Here is a 19152-nt window from a genome sequence, read left to right on the forward strand (position 1 = left end):
ACAGGAACATAATCCACTGTACTCACTCATAGAACAGGAACAGGACAGAACCCACTGTACTCACTCATTGAACAGGGACATAATCCACTGTACTCACTCATTGAACCGGGACAGAACCCACTGTACTCACTCATAGAACAGGGACATAATCCACTGTTCTCACTCATAGAACAGGAGAGAACCCGTTGTACTCACTCATAGAACAGGAACATAATCCACTGTACTCACTCATAGAACAGGAACAGGACAGAACCCACTGTACTCACTCATAGAACAGGTACAGAACCCACTGTACTCACTCATAGAACAGGTACAGAACCCACTGTACTCACTCATAGAACAGGTACAGAACCCACTGTACTCACTCATAGAACAGGAACAGAACCCACTGTACTCACTCATAGAACAGGGACAGAACCCACTGTACTCACTCATAGAACAGGAACAGAACCCACTGTACTCACTCAGAGAACAGGTACAGAACCCACTGTACTCACTCATAGAACAGGTACATAATCCACTGTACTCACTCATAGAACAGGAACAGAACCCACTGTACTCACTCATAGAACAGGTACAGAACCCACTGTACTCACTCATAGAACAGGTACATAATCCACTGTACTCACTCATAGAACAGGAACATAATCCACTGTACTCACTCATAGAACAGGTACAGAACCCACTGTACTCACTCATAGAACAGGAACATAATCCACTGTACTCACTCATAGAACAGGAACAGGACAGAACCCACTGTACTCACTCATTGAACAGGGACATAATCCACTGTACTCACTCATTGAACAGGAACAGAACCCACTGTACTCACTCATTGAACAGGGACATAATCCACTGTACTCACTCAAAGAACAGGAACATAACCCACTGTACTCACTCATAGAACAGGAACAGGACAGAACCCACTGTACTCACTCATTGAACAGGGACATAATCCACTGTACTCACTCATAGAACAGGGACATAATCCACTGTACTCACTCCTTGAACAGGGACATAATCCACTGTACTCACTCAAAGAACAGGAACATAACCCACTGTACTCACTCATAGAACAGGAACAGGACAGAACCCACTGTACTCATTCATTGAACAGGGACATAATCCACTGTACTCACTCATTGAACAGGAACAGGACAGAACCCACTGTACTCACTCATAGAACAGGGACAGAACTCACTGTACTCTCTCAAAGAACAGGATAATAATCCACTGTACTCACTCATAGAACAGGAACAGAACCCACTGTACTCACTCATAGAACAGGGACAGAACCCACTGTACTCACTCACTGAACAGGACAGAACCCATTTTACTCACTCATAGAGCAAGAACATAATCCACTGTACTCACTCATTGAACAGGAACAGGACAGAACCCACTGTACTCACTCATAGAACAGGGACAGAACTCACTGTACTCTCTCAAAGAACAGGATAATAATCCACTGTACTCACTCATAGAACAGGAACAGAACCCACTGTACTCACTCACTGAACAGGACAGAACCCACTGTACTCACTCATAGAACAGGGACATAATCCACTGTACTAACTCAAAGAACAGGAACATAACCCACTGTACTCACTCATAGAACAGGAACAGGACATAACCCACTGTACTCACTCATTGAACAGGGACAGAACCCACTGTACTCACTCACTGAACAGGACAGAACCCACTGTACTCACTCATAGAACAGGGACATAATCCACTGTACTAACTCAAAGAACAGGAACATAACCCACTGTACTCACTCATAGAACAGGAACAGGACATAACCCACTGTACTCACTCATTGAACAGGGACAAAATCCACTGTACTCACTCATACAACAGGACAGAACCCACTGTACTAACTCATAGAACATGACAGAACCCACTGTAATCACTCATAGAACAAGGACAGGACATAATCCACTGTACTCACTCATTGAACAGGTACATAATCCACTGTACTCACTCATAGAACAGGACAGAACCCATTGTACTCACTCATTGAACAGGGACAGAACCCACTGTACTCACTCATAGAACATGACAGAACCCACTGTATTCACTCATAGAACAGGACAGAACCCACTGTACTCACTCATAGAACAGGAACAGAACCCACTGTACTCACTCATAGAACAGGTACAGAACCCACTGTACTCACTCATAGAACAGGTACATAATCCACTGTACTCACTCATAGAACAGGAACAGAACCCACTGTACTCACTCATAGAACAGGTACAGAACCCACTGTACTCACTCATAGAACAGGTACATAATCCACTGTACTCACTCATAGAACAGGTACATAATCCACTGTACTCACTCATAGAACAGGAACATAATCCACTGTACTCACTCATAGAACAGGTACAGAACCCACTGTACTCACTCATAGAACAGGAACATAATCCACTGTACTCACTCATAGAACAGGAACAGGACAGAACCCACTGTACTCACTCATTGAACAGGGACATAATCCACTGTACTCACTCATTGAACCGGGACAGAACCCACTGTACTCACTCATAGAACAGGGACATAATCCACTGTTCTCACTCATAGAACAGGACAGAACCCGTTGTACTCACTCATAGAACAGGAACATAATCCACTGTACTCACTCATAGAACAGGAACAGGACAGAACCCACTGTACTCACTCATAGAACAGGTACAGAACCCACTGTACTCACTCATAGAACAGGTACAGAACCCACTGTACTCACTCATAGAACAGGAACAGAACCCACTGTACTCACTCATAGAACAGGGACAGAACCCACTGTACTCACTCATAGAACAGGAACAGAACCCACTGTACTCACTGAGAGAACAGGTACAGAACCCACTGTACTCACTCATAGAACAGGTACATAATCCACTGTACTCACTCATAGAACAGGAACAGAACCCACTGTACTCACTCATAGAACAGGTACAGAACCCACTGTACTCACTCATAGAACAGGTACATAATCCACTGTACTCACTCATAGAACAGGAACATAATCCACTGTACTCACTCATAGAACAGGTACAGAACCCACTGTACTCACTCATAGAACAGGAACATAATCCACTGTACTCACTCATAGAACAGGAACAGGACAGAACCCACTGTACTCACTCATTGAACAGGGACATAATCCACTGTACTCACTCATTGAACAGGAACAGAACCCACTGTACTCACTCATTGAACAGGGACATAATCCACTGTACTCACTCAAAGAACAGGAACATAACCCACTGTACTCACTCATAGAACAGGAACAGGACAGAACCCACTGTACTCACTCATTGAACAGGGACATAATCCACTGTACTCACTCATAGAACAGGGACATAATCCACTGTACTCACTCCTTGAACAGGGACATAATCCACTGTACTCACTCAAAGAACAGGAACATAACCCACTGTACTCACTCATAGAACAGGAACAGGACAGAACCCACTGTACTCACTCATTGAACAGGGACATAATCCACTGTACTCACTCATAGAACAGGGACATAATCCACTGTACTCACTCCTTGAACAGGGACATAATCCACTGTACTCACTCAAAGAACAGGAACATAACCCACTGTACTCACTCATAGAACAGGAACAGGACAGAACCCACTGTACTCACTCATTGAACAGGGACATAATCCACTGTACTCACTCATTGAACAGGAACAGGACAGAACCCACTGTACTCACTCATAGAACAGGGACAGAACTCACTGTACTCTCTCAAAGAACAGGATAATAATCCACTGTACTCACTCATAGAACAGGAACAGAACCCACTGTACTCACTCATAGAACAGGGACAGAACCCACTGTACTCACTCACTGAACAGGACAGAACCCATTTTACTCACTCATAGAGCAAGAACATAATCCATTGTACTCACTCATTGAACAGGAACAGGACAGAACCCACTGTACTCACTCATAGAACATGACAGAACCCACTGTATTCACTCATAGAACAGGACAGAACCCACTGTATTTACTCATAGAACAGGGACATAATCCACTGTACTCACTCATACAACAGGGACAGAACCCACTGTACTCACTCATTGAACAGGAACAGAACCCACTGTACTCACTCATAGAACAGGAACAGGACAGAACCCACTGTACTCACTCATAGAACAGGGACATAATCCACTGTACTAACTCAAAGAACAGGAACATAACCCACTGTACTCACTCATAGAACAGGAACAGGACAGAACCCACTGTACTCACTCATTGAACAGGGACATAATCCACTGTACTCACTCATAGAACAGGACAGAACCCACTGTACTCACTCATAGAACAGGACAGAACCCACTGTACTCACTCATAGAACATGACAGAACCCACTGTAATCACTCATAGAACAAGGACAGGACATAATCCACTGTACTCACTCATTGAACAGGTACATAATCCACTGTACTCACTCATAGAACAGGACAGAACCCATTGTACTCACTCATTGAACAGGTACAGAACCCACTGTACTCACTCATAGAACATGACAGAACCCACTGTATTCACTCATAGAACAGGAACAGGACAGAACCCACTGTACTCACTCATAGAACAGGGACATAATCCACTGTACTAACTCAAAGAACAGGAACATAACCCACTGTACTCACTCATAGAACAGGAACAGGACAGAACCCACTGTACTCACTCATTGAACAGGGACATAATCCACTGTACTCACTCATAGAACAGGACAGAACCCACTGTACTCACTCATAGAACAGGACAGAACCCACTTTACTCACTCATAGAACATGACAGAACCCACTGTAATCACTCATAGAACAAGGACAGGACATAATCCACTGTACTCACTCATTGAACAGGTACATAATCCACTGTACTCACTCATAGAACAGGACAGAACCCATTGTACTCACTCATTGAACAGGGACAGAACCCACTGTACTCACTCATAGAACATGACAGAACCCACTGTACTCACTCATAGAACAGGTACATAATCCACTGTACTCACTCATAGAACAGGAACATAATCCACTGTACTCACTCATAGAACAGGTACAGAACCCACTGTACTCACTCATAGAACAGGAACATAATCCACTGTACTCACTCATAGAACAGGAACAGGACAGAACCCACTGTACTCACTCATTGAACAGGGACATAATCCACTGTACTCACTCATTGAACCGGGACAGAACCCACTGTACTCACTCATTGAACAGGGACATAATCCACTGTTCTCACTCATAGAACAGGACAGAACCCGTTGTACTCACTCATAGAACAGGAACATAATCCACTGTACTCACTCATAGAACAGGAACAGGACAGAACCCACTGTACTCACTCATAGAACAGGTACAGAACCCACTGTACTCACTCATAGAACAGGTACAGAACCCACTGTACTCACTCATAGAACAGGAACAGAACCCACTGTACTCACTCATAGAACAGGGACAGAACCCACTGTACTCACTCATAGAACAGGAACAGAACCCACTGTACTCACTGAGAGAACAGGTACAGAACCCACTGTACTCACTCATAGAACAGGTACATAATCCACTGTACTCACTCATAGAACAGGAACAGAACCCACTGTACTCACTCATAGAACAGGTACAGAACCCACTGTACTCACTCATAGAACAGGTACATAATCCACTGTACTCACTCATAGAACAGGAACATAATCCACTGTACTCACTCATAGAACAGGTACAGAACCCACTGTACTCACTCATAGAACAGGAACATAATCCACTGTACTCACTCATAGAACAGGAACAGGACAGAACCCACTGTACTCACTCATTGAACAGGGACATAATCCACTGTACTCACTCATTGAACAGGGACAGAACCCACTGTACTCACTCATTGAACAGGGACATAATCCACTGTACTCACTCAAAGAACAGGAACATAACCCACTGTACTCACTCATAGAACAGGAACAGGACAGAACCCACTGTACTCACTCATTGAACAGGGACATAATCCACTGTACTCACTCATAGAACAGGGACATAATCCACTGTACTCACTCCTTGAACAGGGACATAATCCACTGTACTCACTCAAAGAACAGGAACATAACCCACTGTACTCACTCATAGAACAGGAACAGGACAGAACCCACTGTACTCACTCATTGAACAGGGACATAATCCACTGTACTCACTCATAGAACAGGGACATAATCCACTGTACTCACTCCTTGAACAGGGACATAATCCACTGTACTCACTCAAAGAACAGGAACATAACCCACTGTACTCACTCATAGAACAGGAACAGGACAGAACCCACTGTACTCACTCATTGAACAGGGACATAATCCACTGTACTCACTCATTGAACAGGAACAGGACAGAACCCACTGTACTCACTCATAGAACAGGGACAGAACTCACTGTACTCTCTCAAAGAACAGGATAATAATCCACTGTACTCACTCATAGAACAGGAACAGAACCCACTGTACTCACTCATAGAACAGGGACAGAACCCACTGTACTCACTCACTGAACAGGACAGAACCCATTTTACTCACTCATAGAGCAAGAACATAATCCATTGTACTCACTCATTGAACAGGAACAGGACAGAACCCACTGTACTCACTCATAGAACATGACAGAACCCACTGTATTCACTCATAGAACAGGACAGAACCCACTGTATTTACTCATAGAACAGGGACATAATCCACTGTACTCACTCATACAACAGGGACAGAACCCACTGTACTCACTCATTGAACAGGAACAGAACCCACTGTACTCACTCATAGAACAGGAACAGGACAGAACCCACTGTACTCACTCATAGAACAGGGACATAATCCACTGTACTAACTCAAAGAACAGGAACATAACCCACTGTACTCACTCATAGAACAGGAACAGGACAGAACCCACTGTACTCACTCATTGAACAGGGACATAATCCACTGTACTCACTCATAGAACAGGACAGAACCCACTGTACTCACTCATAGAACAGGACAGAACCCACTGTACTCACTCATAGAACATGACAGAACCCACTGTAATCACTCATAGAACAAGGACAGGACATAATCCACTGTACTCACTCATTGAACAGGTACATAATCCACTGTACTCACTCATAGAACAGGACAGAACCCATTGTACTCACTCATTGAACAGGTACAGAACCCACTGTACTCACTCATAGAACATGACAGAACCCACTGTATTCACTCATAGAACAGGAACAGGACAGAACCCACTGTACTCACTCATAGAACAGGGACATAATCCACTGTACTAACTCAAAGAACAGGAACATAACCCACTGTACTCACTCATAGAACAGGAACAGGACAGAACCCACTGTACTCACTCATTGAACAGGGACATAATCCACTGTACTCACTCATAGAACAGGACAGAACCCACTGTACTCACTCATAGAACAGGACAGAACCCACTTTACTCACTCATAGAACATGACAGAACCCACTGTAATCACTCATAGAACAAGGACAGGACATAATCCACTGTACTCACTCATTGAACAGGTACATAATCCACTGTACTCACTCATAGAACAGGACAGAACCCATTGTACTCACTCATTGAACAGGGACAGAACCCACTGTACTCACTCATAGAACATGACAGAACCCACTGTATTCACTCATAGAACAGGACAGAACCCACTGTACTTACTCATAGAACAGGGACATAATCCACTGTTCTCACTCATAGAACAGGACAGAACCCATTGTACTCACTCATAGAACAGGAACATAATCCACTGTACTCACTCATAGAACAGGTACAGAACCCACTGTACTCACTCATAGAACAGGTACAGAACCCACTGTACTCACTCATAGAACAGGTACAGAACCCACTGTACTCACTCATTGAACAGGGACATAATCCACTATTCTCACTCATAGAACAGGACAGAACCCACTGTTCTCACTCATAGAACAGGAACTTAATCCACTGTACTCACTCATAGAACAGGAACAGGACAGAACCCACTGTACTCACTCATAGAACAGGTACAGAACCCACTGTACTCACTCATAGAACAGGTACAGAACCCACTGTACTCACTCATTGAACAGGGACATAATCCACTATTCTCACTCATAGAACAGGAACTTAATCCACTGTACTCACTCATAGAACAGGAACAGGACAGAACCCACTGTACTCACTCATAGAACAGGTACAGAACCCACTGTACTCACTCATAGAACAGGTACAGAACCCACTGTACTCACTCATAGAACAGGTACAGAACCCACTGTACTCACTCATAGAACAGGTACAGAACCCACTGTACTCACTCATAGAACAGGAACAGAACCCACTGTACTCACTCATAGAACAGGGACAGAACCCACTGTACTCACTCATAGAACAGGAACAGAACCCACTGTACTCACTCATAGAACAGGAACAGAACCCACTGTACTCACTCATAGAACAGGAACAGAACCCACTGTACTCACTCATAGAACAGGTACAGAACCCACTGTACTCACTCATAGAACAGGTACATAATCCACTGTACTCACTCATAGAACAGGAACAGAACCCACTGTACTCACTCATAGAACAGGTACAGAACCCACTGTACTCACTCATAGAACAGGTACATAATCCACTGTACTCACTCATAGAACAGGAACATAATCCACTGTACTCACTCATAGAACAGGTACAGAACCCACTGTACTCACTCATAGAACAGGAACATAATCCACTGTACTCACTCATAGAACAGGAACAGGACAGAACCCACTGTACTCACTCATTGAACCGGGACAGAACCCACTGTACTCACTCATAGAACAGGGACATAATCCACTGTTCTCACTCATAGAACAGGACAGAACCCATTGTACTCACTCATTGAACAGGTACATAATCCACTGTACTCACTCATTGAACCGGGACAGAACCCACTGTACTCACTCATAGAACAGGGACATAATCCACTGTATTCACTCATAGAACAGGGACAGGACAGAACCCACTGTACTCACTCATAGAACAGGGACAGAACCCACTGTATTCACTCATAGAACAGGGACAGAACCCACTGTACTCACTCATAGAACAGGGACAGAACCCACTGTATTCACTCATAGAACAGGGACAGGACAGAACCCACTGTACTCACTCATAGAACAGGGACAGAACCCACTGTACTCACTCATAGAACAGGGAGAGAACCCACTGTACTCACTCATAGAACAGGACAGAACCCACTGTACTCACTCATAGAACAGGGAGAGAACCCACTGTACTCACTCATAGAACAGGACAGAACCCACTGTACTCACTCATAGAACTCTGCAGCCGGCGTCATCTTGTACTTGGCATAAGACGTCCCGTTGCCCAGGAAGGATCCGTTTAGTAGCTTGGGGTCTGTGCAGTTCGGACTGTTCCAGGCGTTTCCACAATGGAGCCAGGGCAGCTCACTGGTCATAGAGGAGAACAGGTAGTACAGGGACCAGGCTATGATGACGTTGTAGTAGAAACCCACATACAACGCTATGATGATCACAGTGTAGCCCACACCTGAGGGAGGGAGGGAGGGATATGAACGAGAGAAACAGAGAGAGAAACAGAGAGCAGAGAGAGAGAGAGAGAGAGAGAATGGTTACATACTGTAGGTTACATAGGGTTGCAGAGGGTGGAATGCTGCTACTCCTGTGTAATGCCAATCATAAATGTATATGTGTGAGGGAACACAAATATCAAACCAAACTATGCAGCATGTATCCACAAGACCTTGGACAGCAGAGACTACTGAAAAACAAGCACAGCAGTGGAATACCAGCTAGTATTATGTAAAAAAAATAACTTGAGGAAATGTGAGGATTCAACCACTTATTTCACCTGATTCAATGTATTATTTGAGCAACATGTGATGTGCTATAACTCTACCATCAGAACAAGCAGCAGATGAACTTAACAACGTCAGTTTAACATTGTCTTTTTTACTTTTACCCCTTTTTCTCCCCAATTTCATGGTATCCAATTGGTAGTTACAGTCTTGTCGCTGCAACTCCCGTATGGACACAGAGCCATGCGTCCTCCGAAACACAACACAACCAAGCTGCACTGCTTCTTGACACAATGCCCGCTTAACCTGGAAGCCAGCCACACCAACGTGTCAGAGGAAACACCGTACACCTGGCGACTGTGTCCGCGTGCATGCGCCCGGCCCGCCAAAGGAGTCGCTAGAGCGCAGTGGGACAAGGACATCCCTGCCGGCCAAACAACAATATACAATAGACAATGTGTAACATACTGTAAATCACAACACTGCCTGTAAACTTCTGGTGAAGCTTTCAGGTTCAACAGTTCAGATGTCATGGTGTGTGTGGTAACAGTATGTCATGGTGTGTGTGGTAACAGTATATCATGGTGTGTGTGGTAACAGTATGTCATGGTGTGTGTGGTAACAGTATGTCATGGTGTGTGTGGTAACAGTATGCCATGGTGTGTGTGGTAACAGTATGGTTACAGTATGTCATGGTGTGTGTGGTAACAGTATGCCATGGCATACTGTACCATGGCATACTGTACTACCTGTTCTCCTCTATGACCATATGCCATGGTGTGTGTGGTAACAGTATGCCATGGTGTGTGTGGTAACAGTATGCCATGGTGTGTGTGGTAACAGTATGCCATGGTGTGTGTGGTAACAGTATGCCATGGTGTGTGTGGTAACAGTATGCCATGGTGTGTGTGGTAACAGTATGCCATGGTGTGTGTGGTAACAGTATGCCATGGTGTGTGTGGTAACAGTATGCCATGGTGTGTGTGGTAACAGTATGTCATGGTGTGTGTGGTAACAGTATGTCATGGTGTGTGTGGTAACAGTATGCCATGGTGTGTGTGGTAACAGTATGCCATGGTGTGTGTGGTAACAGTATGCCATGGTGTGTGTGGTAACAGTATGTCATGGTGTGTGTGGTAACAGTATGTCATGGTGTGTGTGGTAACAGTATGCCATGGTGTGTGTGGTAACAGTATGCCATGGTGTGTGTGGTAACAGTATGCCATGGTGTGTGTGGTAACAGTATGCCATGGTGTGTGTGGTAACAGTATGCCATGGTGTGTGTGGTAACAGTATGCCATGGTGTGTGTGGTAACAGTATGCCATGGTGTGTGTGGTAACAGTATGCCATGGTGTGTGTGGTAACAGTATGCCATGGTGTGTGTGGTAACAGTATGCCATGGTGTGTGTGGTAACAGTATGCCATGGTGTGTGTGGTAACAGTATGCCATGGTGTGTGTGGTAACAGTATGCCATGGTGTGTGTGGTAACAGTATGCCATGGTGTGTGTGGTAACAGTATGCCATGGTGTGTGTGGTAACAGTATGCCATGGTGTGTGTGGTAACAGTATGCCATGGTGTGTGTGGTAACAGTATGCCATGGTGTGTGTGGTAACAGTATGCCATGGTGTGTGTGGTAACAGTATGCCATGGTGTGTGTGGTAACAGTATGCCATGGTGTGTGTGGTAACAGTATGCCATGGTGTGTGTGGTAACAGTATGCCATGGTGTGTGTGGTAACAGTATGCCATGGTGTGTGTGGTAACAGTATGCCATGGTGTGTGTGGTAACAGTATGCCATGGTGTGTGTGGTAACAGTATGCCATGGTGTGTGTGGTAACAGTATGCCATGGTGTGTGTGGTAACAGTATGCCATGGTGTGTGTGGTAACAGTATGCCATGGTGTGTGTGGTAACAGTATGCCATGGTGTGTGTGGTAACAGTATGCCATGGTGTGTGTGGTAACAGTATGCCATGGTGTGTGTGGTAACAGTATGCCATGGTGTGTGTGGTAACAGTATGTCATGGTGTGTGTGGTAACAGTATGCCATGGTGTGTGTGGTAACAGTATGTCATGGTGTGTGTGGTAACAGTATGCCATGGTGTGTGTGGTAACAGTATGCCATGGTGTGTGTGTGGTAACAGTATGTCATGGTGATAAGGCTGTCAGTAGTAAAACTAATCAACAAACAGCCTTTATGTGTCCATCTTCATTACAATGCATATCTATGTTTCTACAGTATATCTACTGTATGTTTATTGTTGTACAGTGTCTTGAGATTTACTGGATACTTCTAAAAAACCACATCTCTCCTTCCTCGCTCCTCTGATCAAGGCTTTTGGAAAAGTGGGCAGGGAGAGCTGAAGACAGGAAAATGAAAAAGAGAGGTACTGTATATAGGAGAAAGGAGAGATGAACGAAGGAGATTATAGGGAAAACCCACTGGGTACAAACTGGTTGAATCAATGTTGTTTCGATGTAATCTGTCAACGTATTGTGACGTGGACTCTGTGTGTAAAATACATTGGATTTGCAGCACCTCTTACTGGGCAGCACCTCTTACTGGAGAATGTCTCTATCTACAGCTATCTCTTTGGTCTCCCAACCAGGGTTTTAAAAAAGCCCAGCCGTGCTTTGCTTTGAAATGTATCACTGACACCATTGTACTATCGTGAGAATGAGAGATCTCCACTTAAAAACTAAATAGATTCACTGTTGCTATTAAAGTCATTTCCAAAGGGTAGGTTTAACAGAGGTTTAACATATAGCATTGATGATACTATTTAGGCCTATATAGCCATTGCATCAACAACTATTGTTTCAATTCAACTTAAAAATAGACAATAAATAGGCCATGGTGGCGAAGTAATTACAATATAGCAATTAAACACTGGAATGGTAGATGTGCAGAAGATGAATGTGCAAGTAGGGATACTGGGGTGCAAAGGAGCAAGATAAATAAATAAATACAGTATGGGGATGAGGTAGGTAGCTAGATGGGCTGTTTACAGATGGGCTATGTACAGGTGCAGTGATCTGTGAGCTGCTCTGACAGCTGGTGCTTAAAGCTAGTGAGGGAGATATGAGTCTCCAGCTTCAGAGATTTTTGCAGTTCGTTCCAGTCATTGGCAGCAGAGAACTGGAAGGAAAGACGACCAAAGGAGGAATTGGCTTTGGGGGTGACCAGTGAGATATACCTGCTGGAGCGCGTGCTATGAATTGGTGCTGCTATGGTGACCAGTGAGCTGAGATAAGGCGGGGCTTTACCTAGCAGAGACTTGTAGATAACCTGTAGCCAGTGGGTTTGATCACTTGCATCATGTATATACTTTTAATGTAATCTCAACTGCAATCCAGGTCATTTGGTTGTGCTATTACATGAAGCTGTCACGTTAGTCGTAAGAACTGGACCAAGGCGCAGCGTACGTAGCGTTCCACATCTTTATTATAAAGTGAAACTACAGCAAATACAAAACAATAAACGAACAAACGAAACGTGAAGCAATTGAAGTGCTCACAGGCAACTACACATAAACAAAACAAGATCCCACAAAACACAGTGGGGAAATGGCTGCCTAAATATGATTCCCAATCAGAGACAATGAAAAACAGCTGCCTCTGATTGGGAACCATACCAGGCCAACAAAGAAATAGACAACCTAGATTACCCACCCTAGTCACACCCCGACCTAACCAAAATAGAGAATAAAAGGCTCTCTATGGTCAGGGCGTGACAGAAGCACAGTGATAACACATTAAGTTGTTGTATTAATCAGCAAATTCACTGTCATTATGTTCCCATTTCAACTTTTTGTGCTTTTAAAATGGCTTAAAGTGCATTGATACACATTTAGGTGACACCTTAAACAAAACCAGACATTGGTTTTGCTTTTAAATGGTTGAACGCATACTGACCATGTTTACATGCACATCATTATCCCGTTATTATTCAGGATACTCAAGTATTCTGTGTTTGAGTTGACACATATAAACATCACATCCAGTTACAATAACCTGAAAAAGCTTGAATCCCGGCTATAAGAAACCTGGATAAGATGCCTGGGACAGGCTGATTTAAGACGGGATACTGTGGCATGTAAACATCCTATCCCATTTACTGTTGTTTCTGTGGTCTGTGCTGTCAGGCTCAGTTTCACATATCAGGAGTGTTGTGTGATGATGTTTTCATCTGATTGTCAAACTAATCACTTCAAAAAATAGGTTACCTGCTCAGTTCGATCCACAAAAATAATTCCATAAGAATTTAGCCTACTATAATTAATTTACTACAATTTAAATTACGTTTCTGATTATAATTTCCGACATTTGGGAGGCCAAATTATAATTTCCAGCATTTGCCATTTGTTTGTCAACTAAAGATTGATACATGCAGCTTCTCTTCTGTCATAACTTCTGCCTAGTTACATCTTCTGCCTAGTTAAATAAATGTTAAATAAAAAATGTTAAAAAATGACTTGTTGCCCCAGAAGACTAAATAAAGTAGTGCTCACCAGAATAATGTCTTCCATGGATAAAATGAATGCATTAGTAATCTAGTTAACACCGGTAAAGTTGTCTGTTCAAATGGCATCAGTTTGACCTGTTTTAAGGAAATGAAAAGCTGAGAAAACGATGAAACATGTTTCGGATAAGACTTTAGTTCGTCTTCGGTGCATAATTTATGTGGTTGAAATACTGTCTGCTTGCATAACAGTGTGAAAGATAACACATTACACAAGCATTTGCATTTTCTCAAGATATGCTGAAAGAAAGAAATTATATTTCTTAACTACTGTTCCCGAGACAAAATTAGCATTTGTTGTATAATTTCACTGCAAGAAATGCATAATTCTGCAAGAGTTAATATTATATTACACTACATGTGAGAGGTTATAGGCCTACAGTCAGTGTCCATAGTTCAGTTACTATTCCATTTAACCCAAATGAACTTAAATTAGAAGTATTCCGTTTATTCATGGATACAGGGATACTCACGAGCGGGATATACCATCTATATTACGGCCGTAATTTTTGCTGGACCCCAGGAAGAGTAGCTTCTGCCTTGGCAGCAGCTAATGGGGATCCATAAAACTGACAAAATATCAAAGGTGCATGTAAACAGCTTATACCGAATAAGACCTTAAGCAGGATATGAGCTACTATCCGGAATACTTTGCGCCTTTAAACGTGGTCACTGATAACACATGGGTAATTCAACAAACTTTTGGCTGTCTTTTTGAGTGGGTGAATATAGGTTGCAATCTCATTCATCAACATCTTGTCAACATTGTCCCTATTGAAATGATGTGGTGTGCCCACTGGGAAGGAACATTAAAAGAGCGGGGAAAGGAAGGAGGGGAAAGGACAAGTGGTGAGTGAAAAAAGAGAGAGATGTTCAAAGATAGAGAAGAAAAGAGAGGCCAGGAGCCTTGAGAAGGTGAGAGGTGGGAGATGAGGCAGAGATCAGGAAAGAGATGGAATACAGAGATGGGAGAGAGAGAGAAAGCTCACCTTTAAAGACAGGGCAGATCTTCCAGACTGTAGCAGCTCCTTCCCTATTGTACTGTCCCAGGGCTAGTTCCATATAGAACAGAGGCATCCCAGCAATCACCAGGAACAGAATGTAGGGGATTAGAAAGGCACCTGAAATCATGACAAAAACCCACAAAACAAAGTTTTTGAACGTGATCCTTTTGGCATTTGTGTTGCAGCCAAGATAACATATTTAACATTTTGTGGGTGTTTTTCGCCCTAGCAATTTGTGTTGATGATGATATCTAAAGAAAAATCACATGAAACAGACATCGACATGGACTCTCCAGGCACAGACAGTGAATTGTCCATGCTTGGTAGCTTTTAATGTTCCAGTGAATTCTAGGAAGAATAAAATTCCCTTCATCTGGTATAATAAAAAATATATTGTATGCAACATTTTAACAAAGAGCTGAGCGTTGGGCTGCATTACAGCCTTTCAGAGAGCGCCAAATGAACATGACCCACAGCTGAAGAGTTGGCACCACAGGACACAACACTGCAACACAGTTCACCAGATAAAGATACACATGTCTATTTTCACCACGTGAAGTGTAATGCTGCCAAAGGGGACAGGAAATCTAGTAAACACTAGTAATCACTGTTATTACAACAAGCTACTGAAGGTCTGTGGTGGCAAACCCAAAATGTCACTTTGTAATTAACAAGGACCTTTGGTTTGTTAACATTCACTCGGCTCGATTATAGATATATTCAGGTGCAGATTTGATGTTTTCTCTTGTTTTGGACACTTGTTTTGGTCATTGTTGGCAATCACTCATCTCTGTAGTTAGCCTTTGCTTTGTTGTTCATTCTTCAGATTTGTCATAACCCAGACTGGCACTTCTAACAGATGTTATCTAAAACTCTTCTTAACAAACAAATGCAGCACACATATTACAAGTGATTTGCTTACATGTTCCACCACCACTACTGAGCCACTGAAATATGTCTAAACCAATATTATTTGCTCTTAACCTGGTCTCAGAGCATTTTGTATTATTATGTACGTAAATCCGAGGCATTACATGTAGTATATGTTAAGAATCACAATTCGTATTAAATGTTACAAATATATAAACGTACAATATGTTACGAATTTGCAGAACTTATGATATGTTACAAATTCTAGCTAGGTGGCTAATGTTAGCTATCTGGCTAACTTTATCTAGGCTAGGGGTTAGGGTTAAGATTATGAGTTAGGTTAAAGGTTAGCTAAAAGGGATAAGGTTTGGGAAAGGTTAGCTAACATGCTAAGTATTTGCAAAGTAGCAAGTAGATGAAAAGTAGCTAATGAGCTAATGTTGTATGTAATGAGATTCGAACTCGCAACCTTTGGATTGCTAGAAGTTAGCATTATAAGCCCACCCAGCCCAACCATCTGTCTTATGTAACCATACCAAAAGTAACACGTCATACTAATTTGAGTGTCAGGGATACATTTTTACTATGTTAAGTCTAGATTATGAGACCAGGCTGTAACTCTTAACGGTCTAGACCACATATCGAGGCCTGCAGGCTGGATCTGGCCCTCGATCCCATTCAAAATTCCAAAACCAATAGTTAGGACAATTGTTTAGCAAATTTTGACTGCGAGGAAATATAATACATTTTAAGTGTGGCCCCCCCAGACCCTGGTGAAGACCGAATGCGGCCCGCGGGAAAAATGGGTTCTACACCGCTGATCTAGACAGATTTAATTTAAGTTATTAATTATTTACATATTTGCATAGCTATCTGTTCAACTGTGAGTATTTAAATATTTCCTAACATGTGCCATCAGCAATAAAGCACTTACGAGCCAGCAACTGGTGTGAATGGGTTATAAATCAACCCTTTACAGTAAGATACAGTAGCACCCAGATACAGTGAATGTATTTGCAGTTGAGTCAACCACACTGACCTGAATGAATTTATGCAGTGAGGTATTTCCGTTTCCCTCTTACCAGCAAAGCCTCTTGGCTCAAGAAAGCCTGCGCAAAGCTATTTGGAGATTTCAAAAAAATCACTGACTAGTAGTGACTGGTACGTATGGTAGCATACAAACTAACAGATTGGCACATTTTATCATAAACTCACGAAGAAAGTTATTTCACAACAGTAAAACAAACTTGATATTAGTTCCAAAGCAGTCTTGCGTTGCCATACCAAGCCTGGTTCTCTACGAGGATAGCTCCAAAGGAACCTGGGAAAGTCTTAACAGTAGTCTTTACAGAAGTTATAACAGTTCACTCACCACCTCCATTCTTGTAGCAGAGGTAAGGGAATCTCCAGACATTGGCCAAGTCCACTGCGAAGCCTATGACGGATAGGAGAAAGTCTATTTTCTTTCCCCATGTTTCTCTCTCCTCCAGCTCCTCAGCCGTGCAGGGGGTGCCGTGCGTGCTGGGGGTGGGCATGATGGTCGAACTGGTATACTGGACCCCATTTTGGTCCTTCACCAGTATCAGTTCCACTTCCTTCTTCTCCACATTGCAGGGTTTCAGCGGGGCCACTGATGACAGCTTGTGGTCTGGCAGGACCTGGATGTTCATCTTTTCTCCGGTGTCGGTGTGCAGCTCGCCGACGGCCTTGTGCTCTCACCGCACGGAGGGAGTATCCGTGGCGGAGGTGATGCTCGCGCTGCAGTGGACCGTGATGACGATGGGAGACCCGCTAGCGTGGAAAGGCAAACTCTGCATAAGTGACTATTTTCTCCACGAACTACAGTGGACTCCACCGCATTCATCGGCTAGAGAGGTAAAAAAATAGTTTGCAGAGGTGGAATAGTTATGATAAGTTTTATAGCTACACTAGCGCACAGAGAGGAATAGGCAATATATGGGTGATAGAAAAGGATTTCCATTTTTTCAGAAACCTCAGTCATATTTTACAAATACATTGTCTTATATTATATTAAATCATATAAACTACTAGTCATGCAATTGGAAACATATTTCAAAATGTTAAAATAAACGTAAATAACAGGTGAACGTCGTAGAATAGGCTTAGGCTATTCCATTGCTCCTGCGTATTTCTCATAATCCCCGTGCGTATTTCTTGAACGCAGCTAAGCAACATTGGTTAATCAATCAAATTGATACAAACTGGCAGCAATACACCATAAAATATCAGTTAAAAGTACAATAGTATAGTCAGTGATGGATAGTATCGTTATTAAAGCACATTAAACCCCGCATAAATAGAAGAAGAGCCACGGTTGGTCCGTACTTGTGAAGCTACGGACACCTCTCCATGACCCGTTGCTGCTGTCGTCCTGCTGCGTCTGAGGAGAGACTGCCCATTCTGATGGAACTTTATGACTCGCCTTCTCATGAGAGATAGACGATATACATTCAGAGCTTTTAAATCAGCTTGCTCTCTCTCTCCACGTGATTTTTTATAATTGAAAATGTTCTTTCTGCTCCTCCCTTCATGTTGGATCTTTCTTGGCACGCCGTCGCCACTGTTGTGAAGTGCGCGCCAACATGCGCCCTGGTCTCACCTCGCTAAACCCGCAGCACCAGTCCTAAAGGAATATACACTACATGACCAAAAGTATGTGGACACCTGTTCATCAAACATCTCACCCCAAAATCATGGGCATTAATATGGAGTTGGTCCCCCCTTTGCTGCAATGACAGCCTCCACTCTTCTGGGAAGGCTTCCCACTAAATGTTGGGACATTGCTGCAGGGACTTGATTCCATTCAGCCGCAAGAGCATTAGTAAGGTCAGGCACTGATATTAGCCGATTAGGCCT

At 43.2% G+C, this 19152-nt stretch overlaps 1 protein-coding gene across 2 annotated transcripts in view; it reads right to left on the minus strand.

Annotated features, from left to right (window-relative positions):
- The window catches only part of LOC115203312 (sodium-dependent noradrenaline transporter-like), a 116785-nt gene extending 97991 nt beyond the window's left edge, over positions 1-18794 (minus strand). The window contains exons 1-4 of one of the 2 annotated variants that reach the window (XM_029767891.1): positions 18622-18794; positions 17648-18066; positions 15391-15522; positions 9373-9610 (exon numbers count right to left, since the gene is read on the minus strand). In XM_029767891.1, coding sequence (XP_029623751.1) covers positions 9373-9610; positions 15391-15522; positions 17648-17945 — 668 coding nt within the window. In that variant the 5' untranslated portion in view covers positions 17946-18066; positions 18622-18794. Of the gene's footprint in view, positions 1-9372; positions 9611-15390; positions 15523-17647; positions 18143-18621 lie in introns of both variants that reach the window. The other variant, XM_029767890.1, reaches the window with a different exon arrangement.
- Positions 18795-19152: the final 358 nt, after the last annotated feature.

This window comes from Salmo trutta, chromosome 12 (assembly GCF_901001165.1).
Source record: "Salmo trutta chromosome 12, fSalTru1.1, whole genome shotgun sequence".
Taxonomy (NCBI): Eukaryota; Metazoa; Chordata; class Actinopteri; order Salmoniformes; family Salmonidae; genus Salmo; species Salmo trutta.